The following is a 14,835-nucleotide window of genomic DNA, read 5'->3' as shown; positions in this document are numbered from 1 at the left end:
TTCTCTTTTTCTGCTCTAGAAGTAGAAAGCCAACTTTGTTAAACTCTCTAGAGAAGAAAATTCTCCTCGTCCCCTTCTGGAAAGCATTGCTGGGACCCACCCCGGTGGAAGAGGCGAGAGAGCCTCATCTTTGCCACGTGGCTTAGCTGAAGGTGCCGCACTGATGCTGAAGGTCCCTTGCTTTCCCTGTGCTCCTATCCCTGAATGCTGGGAGGCTGTATTTAACTTGGTTTGTCCCTGCTACATCTCAGACATGCACAGATATCATAAAGATGTTTTCACTGAGTTTGCATAAAGAAAATTGTACAGAAGGGTGGATTTTTCCCTACCAGTTTGTACATTATTACATTACTTCCTGTTGATCCTTTTCTCTAGAGTAAAAATGCTGTTTAAAAATATATTCAAATCTTTGGGGGTGTTAGAGAGCAACATCAGGGTAAGTTGAGTTTGTTGGATCTGCGGAAGTGCTCTGTAAAACAAAAACTGCAAAAGAAATGCTATTTACAATGCTTATTTTTGTCAGACAGAAGAAATACTAATCCCTTTGTAAATGAAGCAGAGCTCTCTCTGAATTTGGTGGTATGAAATCCCACCGTATAAAAGGTCCTGGTGAGTAACCAGCATTCTGTGAAACACAACAGGGGCTTGGAGGAGTCATTGACTAACACTGAGGTAATATCGTTATCAGTGCTGAACACGAGAAGAAAAAAAAACTGGTACGACTCACTTCCTTTCTGTCTGGAAGATTTCAACTTCTCTGCTGAGAGTCATTCACCAGCTAGATGCTGCTTTTACAAACATGGTTATACCCTCATTGGCCCAAAGAAAAATCTTCCTTAAAGCCTCTGGCTAAGTACAGCTTTTGCGTCACCACTGAGTGAGGTTTTGCTGATCTGGTGCATTGCTGGTGGGACTGAAGCAACTCCAGATTGCAACATCCTGAAGTGGTGTTGTTGTGCTCCTCACCCGACAGTGCTTTTGTGCTTGGCAGGTTTCATGGCATTTCAAGAAAACCAATGTTCATGTGAATATTAGATAAAAACAGAAATCCAAGGCACCAAATGCCCAAAATGAAATAACAAAGACAGTCCATCATTTTGTCAAGTTTGGCTTGCTTTCTGCTGTTTGGTTAGAAACTGAGTTACTTCTTAAAGCTCTCTTCAGGAAATTTAAGCCAGTCTGAGTTGGAGTGGCTGGATGGCACAAGAGCAAAGCATGTGCAGAAACTCCCCCCTGGTTGAAGGTTTTTTTGGGTGCCTTATAGAGGTATATATGAACAAATTGGTGGTAATCCTTTCTGTGCTCCAGACATTAATACTACTCCTACTGTAAAGCAGTGGATTGACTAAGAGGCTGAAGCTTAACGCTTATGTGCAGGACATGAAATCAATAAAAAATCATTACAGTTGGAAAAGACCTCCAAGATCATCTGGTCCAACCGTCACCATACTACCAATGTTACCCACTAAACCCTGTCCCTAAGCACCACAACCAACCTTTCCTTGAACGCCCCCAGGAATGGTGACTCCACCACCTCTCTGAGCAACCTATTCCAAGGTCTGACTGCTCTTTCTGAGGAGAATTTTCTCCTAATTTCCAACCTAAACCTCCCCTGGTGCAACTTGAGGCCATTCCCTCTAGTCCTCTCACTAGTTACCTGTGAGAAGAGGCCGACTCCCAGCTCCCCACAGCTTCCTTTCAGGTAGTTGTAGAGAGCAATAAGGTCTCCCCTGAGCCTCCTCCAGATTAAACAGCCCCAGTGCCCTCAGCCACTCCTCACGGGACTTGCGTTCCAGGCCTTCACCAGCTTCGTAGCCCTTCTCTAGACACACTCCAGGGCCTTGATATCCTTCTTGTAGTGAGGGCCGTTGGCCTTCTTGGCCACAAAATTATTTTGCGGGGTAGATCAGGGGAGGTGTCACATCTAGCCAAGTCTTTTAAGGTGGCTTTTAAGCCACCTTTGTGGCTTGCACATTGATAATTTCTACCGAATTATAAGACTTTTTCCATTTCTTGCTGGTGACTGTAATGTCATGAGGTGGAAAGATAGCATTGAAAAGGAAAAAAATTCTGGTATACTCTGTCCATATTGCAGACTAAAGACTAAGGAATAATTTTTTAAAAAGGTGCCTTTCCTCCAAAAATGTCTTGCATCCAGCAAAGATTTACTCAGCTGTGTTAACAGACTGTTGCATATGTAAAAGCTAACTAACAAGATCAGCAGCTTGCTGCCTCTGTTCTTCTGCCCATTTCTTAGTGGTTAATTTTCACCACTGAATATCTTTAGTAGACTGCAAATCAAAAACTAGAGATACCAGGAGAGTAAACAGAGACGCATATAATTCATGTGCTTGCATTGTGTGATACGATCCCAGTAGCTGTTGTTTATCTACGTGTTACTCACACTGAAAATGAGACAAGCTATCAAGGAAAATCACATCCTCAATGAAAGGGTGGTTCCTGCTCTAAATTAATAACGAAGTCCGCGTGGGGCTGTCATTCCCCTGTCTGCGATTCTGTCAGACATCGTAACTCAGTGCACACAACAGCATCGCTCGCCCCATCTGGCCTGCAGCAGGAAATGCTTTCCCTAGCATAGGGTGAGATAGGCTCGGAGTGGAAGTGCAGTCCCCAGCCCGTGTGTGTGGTGTGTAGGGGCAGGGCAGGGGACGAGGTGGCTGGATGTGGCCCCGACCCCGCTCCCAGGCTGATAGCGGGCGGCTGCTGCTTCCCGACCCCACTGGCAGGCAGCTGTCCTCTTGAGAGGAAGCTGTCCCAAGACGATATCCCCGGGGATGTGTCAGCACTGCTGGCATGGCACCATGGAATCAGGCTCTGGCCCTTCACTTAGCAGCCCTTAGGAGGCTGAAATTTACCAAGCAGCTCTAATACCCTAACAGTAGCCTATCCTTCACTGCCTGTGTAATGTCAAAGCATGTGATCAAGTAGAGGAAACAAACCCACCTGTTGCCTGAGCTACTGACACACACACAGTACCCTTCACTTCTTTGGTTTGTTACCATGTGCATTTGGGAACTCTTTAGCCCATGGGAAGTTGTGCTGTGATCGGGTCTGTGGTGTAACGGCTGTGAGAGGCTTGCCACCAAGCACGCAACTTATGTTGGCAATGATTTTTACCTATGAAGAGCCAACAAAGTCAGTAAAATTAGCCACGAGTATCAAGTCTGGGTTTAGGAACTCTCCAGTCTGGCTTGGTGGTGAGAGCCCAGGGCTGGAACGCGGGGTTACCTGGGGCTCCTCCTGGCTGCGCCAAGCACTCACTGGGCAAACCCTGAGATGTGTTCGTGCTGCATCTGTCTAGCTGCTGGATGCTACTGCAGGCAGGGATGTTGTGAGAACGAGCACATGGAGATGTTCCTTTTTCTTCTTTGTAGTCCATAAGATTGCTGAAAAACAAAGGTAAAGAAAAAAAGGCCAGGTTTTGGGAGCAGCGTGTATTGTTTGCTGTGTTACAGTGAGGTAGCTGTGTGCTGAGGCTTCAGCATGACTAAGCCTTGTGGGGAGAAGGCGTTAAGTCACATGTTTGTAACACAGAAACACCTGAATCAAGCAGAAATCACAGCCCCCCTTCAGTGAAAACCATCCCCCCCTGCTGCTCCCTCTCCTTCCCATAAAATCGGTAACTTTTCTGTTACACACCCTTTTTCTCTCAGTTTATCCCATTTCCTGGTGGCTTTGACCTTATTACCCACCCTGCGTGCCGAGCAGCAGTACCCAGCCCCGTTGGGGCCAGCAGGGCTGAACCCCCATAACCCCCCGTAGCCCCCCCCATAAGCCCCCTCATAGCCCCCCTATAACCCCCCATACTCCCCTATGGACCCCCCGTGCCCCCCTACCCCGAGGGGCGGGGCGTTGACGGGGCGGGGCTATTTGTGGCCCCGCCCCTCATGTGGGCCCCTCCCCGCCGCCAGGAGGAAGGGGAACTGGGCGCCCGGCCCCGCCCCTCTCCCGCCGCCGCCGTGGGGCCGGGCCGGGCCGAGCCGAGCCGAGCCGGGCCGGGCTGAGCCGAGCCGCGCCGCGCCGCGCCGTGAGAGCGCCCCGGGGCCATGGCCGGGTCCGGGTCCGGGCCGCGACTGCTGCTGCTGGGCTGCGCGCTGGCCGCCGGCAGCGCCGCCTTCAACCTGGACGCGGAGCGGCCGGCCGTCTACTCGGGCGCGCAGGGCAGCTACTTCGGCTTCGCCGTGGATTTCTTCGCCCCCGACCCCTCCTCGTAAGTGCGCGGCTCCCCCGCCCCGCCGGGTCCCGCAGCTACCCAGCCAGGACCTCCGGGTCGGCCTCGCTCCGGGCCGGCCTCTGCCCGGCCTCCCCGGCGGCCGCCCTCCCGGGGCAGGCTTCCCTCCTGCCGGGGCAGGCTGCGCTCCCCGCTCTGCGCCGCGGGGCTGCGGGACCCGGCTCTTGGGAATCGCAGCCCGGGCTCCCCGTGTAGCTGTCGGGGTGGCTGCTGAGCCCGCAGCGACAGGGAGCAGCTTTGGGGTTCTCTTTTGGTTGGTTTTGTGGTTTTAGAGCCCCAAGGGTTTTAGGCAGTAAGAGAGAAGAAATAACTTCATATGTTGCTCCAGTGATAGTTTACTTATCGCCTTGTCTTTACTTGACATTGGTAAAAAGTAGAGAAAAAGCACCCTCTGTCCACGTAACACCCGTGGATGCCTGGCCTCGTAGCCGAGGCAGTGGCTCAGGAAGGCTCAGGCTGCAGTGGCACGGCACACTTCTAGCTGTGGGACACAACATTCGGGAGTCCCGTGTGAAAGAAAGCCTGCGCCAGGAGCCCTCGCATCAAGGGTCCCTGATGGAGGACACAGCCGCAGCACACATTGGCTGAAGGGGACTTCAGAAACACGCTAAAAAGGCCTTTCATGCACAGAAGAGTTGCACATGACAGTCTCTAGTCAGCGCATGGCCATGTGTGACTGTTGGCACACGTCAGCTGCCAGCCCATTCCTGCAAGCACAGCTCTGCACCTTCACCTGCCAGGCACGGGAGCGCATCGTGCTTCTGTCCACAGCGCTCAGGCTGGGGTGCCGTGTTGTGTCGGGTAGGGGATGAGCAGCGTCAGAGCGCAGCTGATGTGGTCCCATGGATGTAACAAACTTCCCTCTGTTGCCATCTTTCCCAAAGTATGCAGGTTAGAGACTTCTTTGTATTTAGATAGGGAATTTGTAATATCACTGGCAATTTATAAAACCAACAATCAAGTTTGCCCAGTTTATCTGTGATGATAAAAATGCATTATTTTGTTTTGTCATGGGAAAAGAGGTGACTAAACCTTTCTCAGGTCCCATAATGATTCCTCCATTGGTAGTCCTCAGTGCAAAGATTATCTTAAGAAAGAAAGGTTAAAATAGCAATAACTTCTTTTAAAAAGCAAATATTTCATCTGTGGTCTTGTCAAAGCTAGTGTGCTACGGGTGAAGTGGGAGGCAAGCTAGTACCCGTTTAATAGATAGTAATTATAATAATTGATGTGTTTCTTTACTTGGCACTATGGTGTTTATTTTTAAGCATTTCTGTTATGACCAGAGAGAAGGTTTTACGTTCATTAAAAGCATTTCAAATTCGTGTTCTTGGAATTGAGAGAGTCTGTGAATGGCAGCTAGGGGAAACAAATGGATTGCCCCAAAGACTAGCTTTTCTACCGGGGTCCATACCAGGAAATTTTTAAGGTTCTAGAAATTAAACCCAGTTGAAAACTAATCTTGTATATTGGCGTTCTTAGGAGTTGAGCTTTGGTAAGGTACTGCGTGTTTATATGTGGTATGTACATGCTAAGAAGAAAAAACAGCTCTGTGCTGAAGTCTGGAGGATGCCCATCACAACCAGAACAAGTTGGCTAAGCCTGGATCAGTCTACATGTAGATGTTGTCTCCAACCAGCTTGTTCAGCTAAGCCAATTTCAAAACTAACCAACTGTGCTATCTGAAATGGGCTGATAAGACTTGCTTTCACCACAAGCTGTGTTCTGTGTTAAACAGTCTAAATGGAAACAGTGGAGTAGATTTTGCTAAGAGGAGAAGTATTTTAGTTTTACATCTTTACTTCTTCTTTGCCTATATCTCAAATTGACTTCTAAGGAAAGTGCTGATCAGTCAAGCGTGTCTCAGCTGTCGGAGTTCCTGGAAGATGTTAACAGCCCTCTTTGGTCTGGCTTTGTAGTTGGTCTGTTTCTGAATTTGGCAACTTCTGAATTTTGCCACCTGCAAAAGCCTAATCTCTTAGCAGTTCTTGCTCAGAATGCACTTAAGTTATTTATTTGAGCAGAGATTTATAAAATGACACAGCCATATAAAAAAACAATGACTGTGTAAGGAATTTCAGTAAAGATTCATTAATGCGCAAACCTGTGTTTGGCCGTAACTTGGGTGCTTGGTGATTGCTTTTAGAGGAGTGTTTGCTAATGGGAGGCTGACTCACCACTTAATACTTCCTGAGCTCAGAAGCACTGCTGTTTTGTGTATATATCATTGAATATTTTTGTCTGACTTCCATGAATTACTCTTACATACAAACTGAACCAGAAATGATGTCAGACAATGACTTTTGTAAATTACAGCAATACACGACTTCCTATTCTGAAGCATAAGTGCGCATTTTTGAAAGGGAATAAGAAGAAAATAAAAGGCATTTATCTCATTTTAAACTTCATTCTAAGCAGGTCAGAATATTTTAATTCACTCGTTATCATCTTTTTGCCTCTTTAGTCAGTTTTTTTGCCTTCTTTTGTTTGCAGAAAAGAGGGAGCCAGGCAGGACTTGAAACTCAGTAAGAATTGCTGTGAAATTCAAAATAGTTTTAGGCAGGCTTAGATTTGAATGGATAAGACCTTTGCTTCATTAACTCTTTAAGTGTTATAGAGTAGCAATGTCGTGCCTTAAGTTTTGGAACTTTTATTTCCTCTTTTTACTGCAGGATATTTCTTCTGGTGGGAGCTCCGAAGGCGAACACCACCCAGCGCAATGTTGTAGAAGGAGGCCAGGTGCTCAGATGCAACTGGAACTCAAACAGGAATTGCCAGCCCATAATATTTGACTCCACAGGTAAGAAGCTGTTCACTGCAGGGGAAAGGGGGGGTTCTCTGCTCTAGTCCTGTGGCATAACAGCAGGGGGAAAGGGAGGGTTCTCTGCTCTAGTCCTGTGGCATAACAGCAGGGATTCAGGTGGACGCGGCGTTTTCTGATGGTCAGTTTGAATGCAGTGGTATTGGGACTGGCAACAGGTCAAGGCTTCGTTTTGTTGTTCTTCTCTGTCTATGAGAACTGTTGTATGTGGTAGGTGCTGAAAGCCTGAGCAAACATACATACGTCTTCTGTTTCAACCTGATGAGTTATTTCCATTTCTTCTCTGTACTTGCCAGCAGTCTTAAAGCATCTAGCAACCTACTTGCCAATAAAACCTTGAGGGAAATGACATGCTTATAACAACACAGCATACGAGTAAGTGTGCTCTCTAATATCAGCAGAGGTGGTGGATGCAGAAATATTCAGAACTTTCAACTGAAACTGGGAGTATCAGCTTAAAACCACAGAGCAAATACCTTTTTTTAATTTTTTCTCTTGAATGTAGCTTGATAACGTTTGTGACGTTGCTGATGCCTCTGGTCAGGCATTGCTGTCCATTTCTTAGGTGTGTTAAAGCTGAGCAGCAGCGATGCTGACAGGAAACATTTCACTCCACCTTCATGCTCCGGTACACACAATGATTTCCACAAGCTGCAGCAGGTCATGTGGGAGCGCACTGCATGTGCTTTTCTGCTCGTGCCACTCAGGGCTGAATCCTCTTCTCCACAGCCTGATTCAGGCTAGTGGAAAAAAACTGCGTGTCCTGGTAGTGGATTAGCAAGACCCGCATGGTATGGCAGAGGAAACACCTGTGCATTAAGGTCTGGTTGGTTATAATTCATTTCTGCCTCTGCTGGTATTTTGACTCAGTAGTCTGAAGGCTATGTTTATTTAGCCTTTGTAAATTAGGTATGACACAGCGGAGAGTCTCATTCCAGTCCCATCATTGAGGTATACCACAAAATGCTGTTGGTGTTCAGAAAAATACATTCAGGCTTCAGGGCTCTGACAACTCTTACTGGTTCTCTTGCACAAAAAAAAAGTACATAAGGATGCGTGTAAAACTCAAGTCACTGTCAGCCTCTACATCATCCTACTGAAACCTTTCTGCCAGATTAGTGGAGATCTCTAGTAAGCTGCAGACGTATGCCATTTTGTCTGCATCAGTGTAAGGCAGCAAAAAATTGCTTTTAATTTTTTTTGGTTTCACTTTGGAGGTTTGGGCTTAATCTTTTCACCAATACGCTTTTTTTCTAACAATAACCTTGATATCTGTAATGTTCACTACTAATAGCTAAAAAACCTCTTGTGGGGAATGATGAACCTCTTGGTTAGATACATCTTCAAATGAGAATCACAGAGCATGCATCTGTGCTGTGAACATTTGCAATGCACTTCTCAATATGCTAGGCTCAGTAAATAGACAAAAAGGCAACATTGCTTTGCTTCGTGTCTGTGTTTAAGGTATATGCTACTGGGCAAACAAACAGCATTTTGCTTACCATTTGCCCTTAAAGTATTTGGGCATGTAAATCACTTGAAATTCAACAGTAAAGCTAGCACGCTATAGAGGCTAAAGAGGATTTCTGTCAGGCACATTTTAACACGTTCCAGCTTTGTGGTAGTAGAGTGGGAAATAATGTATTTGTCAATTATTCTCTGGGTGAAAGGGGGCATTGTATTTCAGCATAATAAAATAATCAACATGCTGAAACAAAATAAAATGTCTTTTTCTTTGTGTATAATACAATGGCTGATTCCCTGCGTTAGGGTGACTGCATCTTACTGCCAGCACGGTGCAGTCCCCAGTTCCTGCCTGCCGCTATGCAGGGCAGCGATGGGAATTAGGGAAGGCTTGTGATGCCCTTCACAGGAAATGGGGAGCAGATGATTTGACTGCTGATCTGTGCTGCTAACAGGAAGGGTTTTTTTAGATGGCTAAATGCAATTTCTGCAAGAATTCAGGCTTGTCCATCCACTACGTCAACATTTGTGCGCTTGGGTTTGTAACTGCAGGCGTACTGCTTAGCCCTGGCAATACAAAGCAGATGTATTTTCAAGCTGATTTAGTTGTTTTGTTAATGGAAGAAGTAACACACCTTCTTTACTGGGTTTCTTTGGAGTACTTTTCCAATTGTTCACAGCTAGTGGGAAATCTGACCTCTGAAAATGAGACTGCTTGTATTTGTGGCTTCCTCTGGATCTGTGACCTGCCTACAGCTGCCCAGCTGTACATGGAGCTGCAAACTGCGAGCTGCCCCCTAGAAGGCATGGTCCTGCTCTTGCCCCCCAACATCCCATGCCAGCAAGCTACTGCCTCGTACACAGCCTGCGGGCGAGGAAGGGGCTGTGTCTCTGTGCCCTGAATGTGGCCAGGGAATGGAGGAAAGGGCAAGTCTTGCTCTGGCTGCCCGAGGTCTTCTGTGCCCCTTTGCCTGGCGGTTGTGCCACAAATAAGTACAAGAGTAGGGTATTACAGAGGTCAGTCAAAGCAGGGTGTTTTTTCTTCCCTTTATTATTTGCTTTTCTTAGACATATTCCTTATTTTCAGCTAGGTTTTCCTCCAGCTGTGAGGCCTTTTTTCTTCTCCATCCATATACAGGCCACACTGAGCTCAGCTGTGCAGCAGTGACTGCATCAAAATGGGTTTATTTTCTAACACTTGCTTTTGGCTTAAATATTGTTATGTGTAGCCACTTGGTTGCTTACAGCTGTTGGTGTGTATTGTGTTATGTAGCCAAAGAGAGAAGGTGCTTGCTGCTTTATGCTCGCCTCGAGGAGGGGTTCTTGGAGCACTTACCTCCTGCTGGCTTTGCTGGTGACTTGCACTTGCTCTCTCACCCAGCTCCTCTGGAGGAGAGCGAAACGTCATTGGGCTGGGAGGCCCTGCTCCTACTGAATTTGCTGCCTGCTTCCTTCCTTCCTGTGCATGACAGCTGGGCTCTTCTGGGAGGGATATCTGGGTGCCTCCCGATAGGAGTCTGTCCATTGAACTCGCATCTCTCTCGTATTGAAACTGTGTGCATGTACGTGTGTGTACAGTGTTTATGTACATCCATGGATTTTTCCCCCTAGCATATAACACAAATCTTACTGAAGCATGTTACAATTTTTAAATTGCTACCCAGAAATAAATTCTTTCACCCTGCCTACACAGGAGGTTTTCTCTTTTAAAGCAGCAACATGTTTGCAAGGGGAAGGAGTGATCTCACCTTCTCCTAGGTGTCCTAGGTCTCCCTGCATGCTGGTTACACTTGTGTCGAAAATACACTGGAGAATATTCTCCATGTGTGCCTGCGTGCATGTTTCTGCGTGCATATTATACTAATTGCTTTTGACATTCTGGTATACATGGTGGCTTTGGAAGGCAAAATGTTTATATCACACATTAACACTTCCCAAATGTAAAGATGCTTCACTGTGGGGCTTCTCAGAGTTTTAGTACTGACATCAGTTGGCTTTGATTTAACATAGTTATGACTATGTGAAAATTGCATAACAAACATATGTGGTAGAAAATGCCCTCATATTCGGGGGTGCCTATAGCTGTGCTGCATGTGCTTATGTGTACATGGTCAGAACATGAGTACTTTTTTTTTTTGGAAAGGCTTTCACATATCATTTGACAAATGTTTCAGGCAGGTTTTTCCTCTTAGAAGCACATAAAGGGTAATGTTAAAAAGAATCCAGCCACCCAAGCAAGCTTCCTCACATGGACGATTTTGTTGATCTCCTGCAGAACTGAAATAAGAAGCAGTGCTTGTGTCTGGTACTCTGACAGGTTCTCTTTCCAAACTATTGATAGAAGGAGCTCTTGCTAAATAGTGTTACATAAGCACTGAACTTTCTTGCCTTGTTCCTGTTTGTCTTGTTAATTCAGTAGCTAAACATGCTGCTGACATAAAACTGAAGGTCCTTGTGCTTGTGTTCTTGTATATCCTGACTTCTTATTACATTTGCCACAGCTTTACCACAATTTTAACTGAATTGTTATGTAAAATAGTTGGGATTTTTTCCCTCTGTCTCAGTCAACTTTCAGAGTTTCAGAATGTGTAGGAGGGTCTATTGCTTCAGGAAAAGCAGCCAGGGGAAACTTCAGTTGGAGATGGTGTGACATGTTGTCTGCCAAACAGCATTATTAAATCCTTTCCTTTCCAAGACGCCTTACATTTCACATTCAAATTACTCAAAAAAACCCCAAAACTTACAGGTCAAGGTAGATAAATCTTTGTCTTGATTTGTATACACCCTTCATGTGAGTTAATTTGGTGACTCAAAATTTATTTTTCTTTTTTTTTTTAAATCCATAGCAATAGGGAAATGTATCAAGCTTATAAAGAAGAAAGAATCTGGGTCTGCAAGTGGGAAAATTGCTCTTACATCTTGCCTTTACAAGCACTTTTTTTTCCTTCTATTATTCTTTAGCTGAGATGCTAAAAGATGTGATTGAATTATTTTTCAGGATCTGTAAACCTGTTTGTTCTGTAGGTACTATTGTCTGTACAGAACTGACTGGAGAGGTGGTTCCTCTCTTAGAAACCTTAGCAGTGTCTTAACTGAGTGGTTGGCTTCGTTTGCCTTTTTACTTAGTGTTTTTTTTCCAGGAAAAACATACTCCTTGTGGGTATGCTGTAAAAGGAATGCACTTAATATAGCAGTCCATTTTCTGTTTCTGATCAGTTTCGAGACGAGGTCCCAAAAGGCTTGTTTTAAAGACACACCTCTTCACCCTCCCTTCTCTCCTTGCACAGTCTTCAGTGATGAGCATAGCAAAGTTTGCACGGATACTGCCACGTTACTCGAAGTATTTCCAAAAGCTTCCTCAGGGAATAGATTCTTGAAAAGTTAAAGGTTTTTCTATGTTATATTTATTTTCTACAGTTTTCCATTTCATTATATAAAACAATTTTTTTTTTCAAGGGGTGGATCAAAAGCTTACTGAGCCAGACAGCAGAACCAGGGAGATCACCCGGTCAACTGTGGTTTTTAGGAATATCAGCAGGTCATCATCTTTTCTTTCTTTTTATTTATATATTTTACAGTTTGGCATACATGGTATAGTGGGGTGCGTAAACCTAGCTGATGTCTGACATCCAGATAAGTACAAAGAGGGTAGGTTTAGATTAGACATCAGGAAGAAATTCTTTACTATGAGGGTGGTGAGGCACTGGCACAGGCTGCCTGGAAAAGCTGTGGCTGCCCCATTCCTGGCAGTGCCCAAGGCCAGGCTTCATGGGGCTTTGGGCAGCCTGAGCTGGTGGGAGTTGTCCAGGCCCATGGCAGGGGGTTAGTACTGGGTGGGCTTTAAGGACCCCTCCAACCTAAACCGCTCTGATTCTTTTGCTGTAGGATTTTAGAGAGTGGGCTCACGCTGCTTTTTCATTCTGACATAAGAAATTCTTCAGAGGCTTATGTAAGCAGTCGGAGTTAATCAGACTGTACACGTGTGAGAAATATGGAGCAAATTAATGTAAACCAAATGAGTTCCCTATGTGCTTGTTTTCCAAAAGGAAACAGTCTTCTTTATAACATTATTTTACTTTCCATCTTTGGGCCCTAGCTCTCCATCAGTCAGGAATACTGGGGAGTGGCTTGGTAGAAACAGCGTCTCTTCGTGCTCCCCGTGACTTGTGATCGAATACTAACAGCACGGCTTTGTGATGTTGCTGGTTTTTAATCAAAACTTTCAGTGGGATATGTATGAGCTCTGGTATGGGATGCTTGAAAGTGCAGCTCGTTATGGCAGCATCAAGAAGTACAGTGTTCAGACCGTTTCAAGAGCTTCTGCATGTAGAGTAATCTGATGAAATGCAGACAGTTCGACTAACTGTTACAAAGGAAAATATGCTCATAAAACAACTTTGAACTTCTATGCTAATGAGTTGCAGATTTCTTGAACAGATTTTGTTTTTTTGCACAGGAAGATCTGGTTGCTCAGCTAATGTATCACTTTGCTCTTTGGATGTGCCTAGTGTAACAGATCGATGCACTGTGAAATTTTCAGTCCTTTTAGTGAGAAGCTTTCCCTGCTGCTGTGTTAGAGCGCAAAATTCAGGACTGGGGAAGCTTACTGAAATGGCTGAATACTAAAAGCTAAGAGCATCTCCAGCGTTCAAGTCCTGTTCGGCTCTATGTGATATTTTTATTGCTTTGGAAAAATAATTCGATGTAGCCTCTGGCTGCGTACAGTTTTGTGACTTTGACAGTTGCAGTGTTCGTCCCCAGCCTACCTTCCCTTGTTTTGACACACCGGAGTCATTTTAACTGAATGACTTGTTCTTAATTATTTTTGGATGAAATTCCTTTAAGACTGGTTATTTCGATCTGTGCTAAAAGACAGTAAAGGAGCTTTTGAAAAGGAAAATACTAATAACTCCCTTGATTCCTCCTTATGTTTCTAAGGGTTTTGTTTTTTTTCCTTCCATCCCCGAGTGGGTGATTGCAGACAATAGCAGTCTTTGTTTGGAAGCCTAAACCACCAGTTTGGCATGGCTCTGTCTATCTGTGACCTATTTAGTTTGAAGTGGATATTTTAACTGCATCGTGCAGCTTTATTCTGTGGCGTTGCACAGTGTAAGATCTGCTGATATTGGGAAGTTGTGACTCGTGTGGGTGTCGTGAGCTTGCATTTGGAGATTTGATCATCTGTGTAAACATGTCAGCTGTTTATAAGTCCCATCTTTTCCACCTGTGGAGTAAGTGGAAAAGAATAAAGAATTGGAGGATAGGTCAGCATTTTGTTCAAGCAGCATGCTTTAACAAAGTACTCTTCTATTTGTAGCTGATTGGTTTATCAGTATTTGGGTGCAATAGGTATGGGGATTTCAGTTCTGATTTAGTCAACAACAAACCAATAAATCTTATGAAGACTATTCATTCATCTGTAGTAGAATGGATTGATTTTTATCTCGCTGAAGCTATCATTACCTCAGTCCCATTGAAGTTTGGTTGTTCTCCTTATCATGTGCTGGGATAACTGAAGTCTGCCTTGGGCTTTGGGTACTGCTCTGAGTACAAAAGAGGGAGGTAAAACATACAAAACCTCCTCCTCTTGTTGTTATAGCTGACAGTGGAAAAATGCTCATGCTTTTGTGATTAGGTAGACTCCGGCATGAAGTCTGTTGGCTCTGTGTGGGGGTAGTTGGATTTCAACTGTATGACTAGCTGGAAAAAAAAAAAGCTCTTAGTTATATTAGGCAAAGGGAAAAGGTCCAGTTGTTCCAGCTCCACCCAAAGAGAGAAACAGTATTTGTAGGTCAGGAGGAGGAAGGGGAGTAGTGGGAAGCTCTTTATTCCCCTGATCCCTGAGTCACTAGCAAAACAGGATTGCTAAACCAAGGTGAGTCATCGGCTACCTCACAGCATGGGGATTTTCAAGTGAAGGTAACCTTGTGCTTGCTTGTTCTTGCCTCTAACTAAGGTTGAGATCTCTGAGATTTTAGGCAGAAGGACTAGCTTTATACTAGGTCAAATTCTTGTTTATGAAAACAGTGCTTTTGTATGTTTGATGAGGTTGTCTTTCTTTTGGCTAGCTGCATTATGTTTCCCTTTACCTAGAACTGGCAATATCATTTACTTTGGTATTGTGAAGAGGTTTATTTTAAAAGAAATTATGTGAATTAGGTGTCTACTTAAATTTTACAACTTAAGTATTCATAACATGATGACACCAAACCAGGCTTCATCAGTTCCCTTCCTTTTGGCTCATGATTGTCTTACTTCAGTCTGGCACACGAGCAGGGGTAAATGAGTCCAGATTTCT

The 14,835-nt window shown here is 44.9% G+C and overlaps 1 protein-coding gene across 2 annotated transcripts in view; it reads left to right on the top strand.

Annotated features, from left to right (window-relative positions):
- The first annotated feature begins 3,964 nt into the window (after positions 1 to 3,964).
- Positions 3,965 to 14,835, top strand: part of ITGAV (integrin subunit alpha V) — a 46,937-nt gene continuing 36,066 nt past the window's right edge. Inside the window, exons 1-2 of one of the 2 annotated variants that reach the window (XM_035568522.1) lie at positions 3,965 to 4,231; positions 6,925 to 7,052. In XM_035568522.1, the coding sequence (XP_035424415.1) occupies positions 4,068 to 4,231; positions 6,925 to 7,052 (292 nt within the window). In that variant the 5' untranslated portion in view covers positions 3,965 to 4,067. Of the gene's footprint in view, positions 4,232 to 6,456; positions 6,671 to 6,924; positions 7,053 to 14,835 lie in introns of those variants that run through there. The other variant, XM_050711540.1, reaches the window with a different exon arrangement.

This window comes from Cygnus atratus, chromosome 6, assembly GCF_013377495.2.
Source record: "Cygnus atratus isolate AKBS03 ecotype Queensland, Australia chromosome 6, CAtr_DNAZoo_HiC_assembly, whole genome shotgun sequence".
In the NCBI taxonomy this organism is placed as follows: domain Eukaryota; kingdom Metazoa; phylum Chordata; class Aves; order Anseriformes; family Anatidae; genus Cygnus; species Cygnus atratus.
The sequence above is the reverse complement of the archived record's forward strand: the minus strand, read 5'-3'. Positions and strand labels throughout refer to the sequence as shown.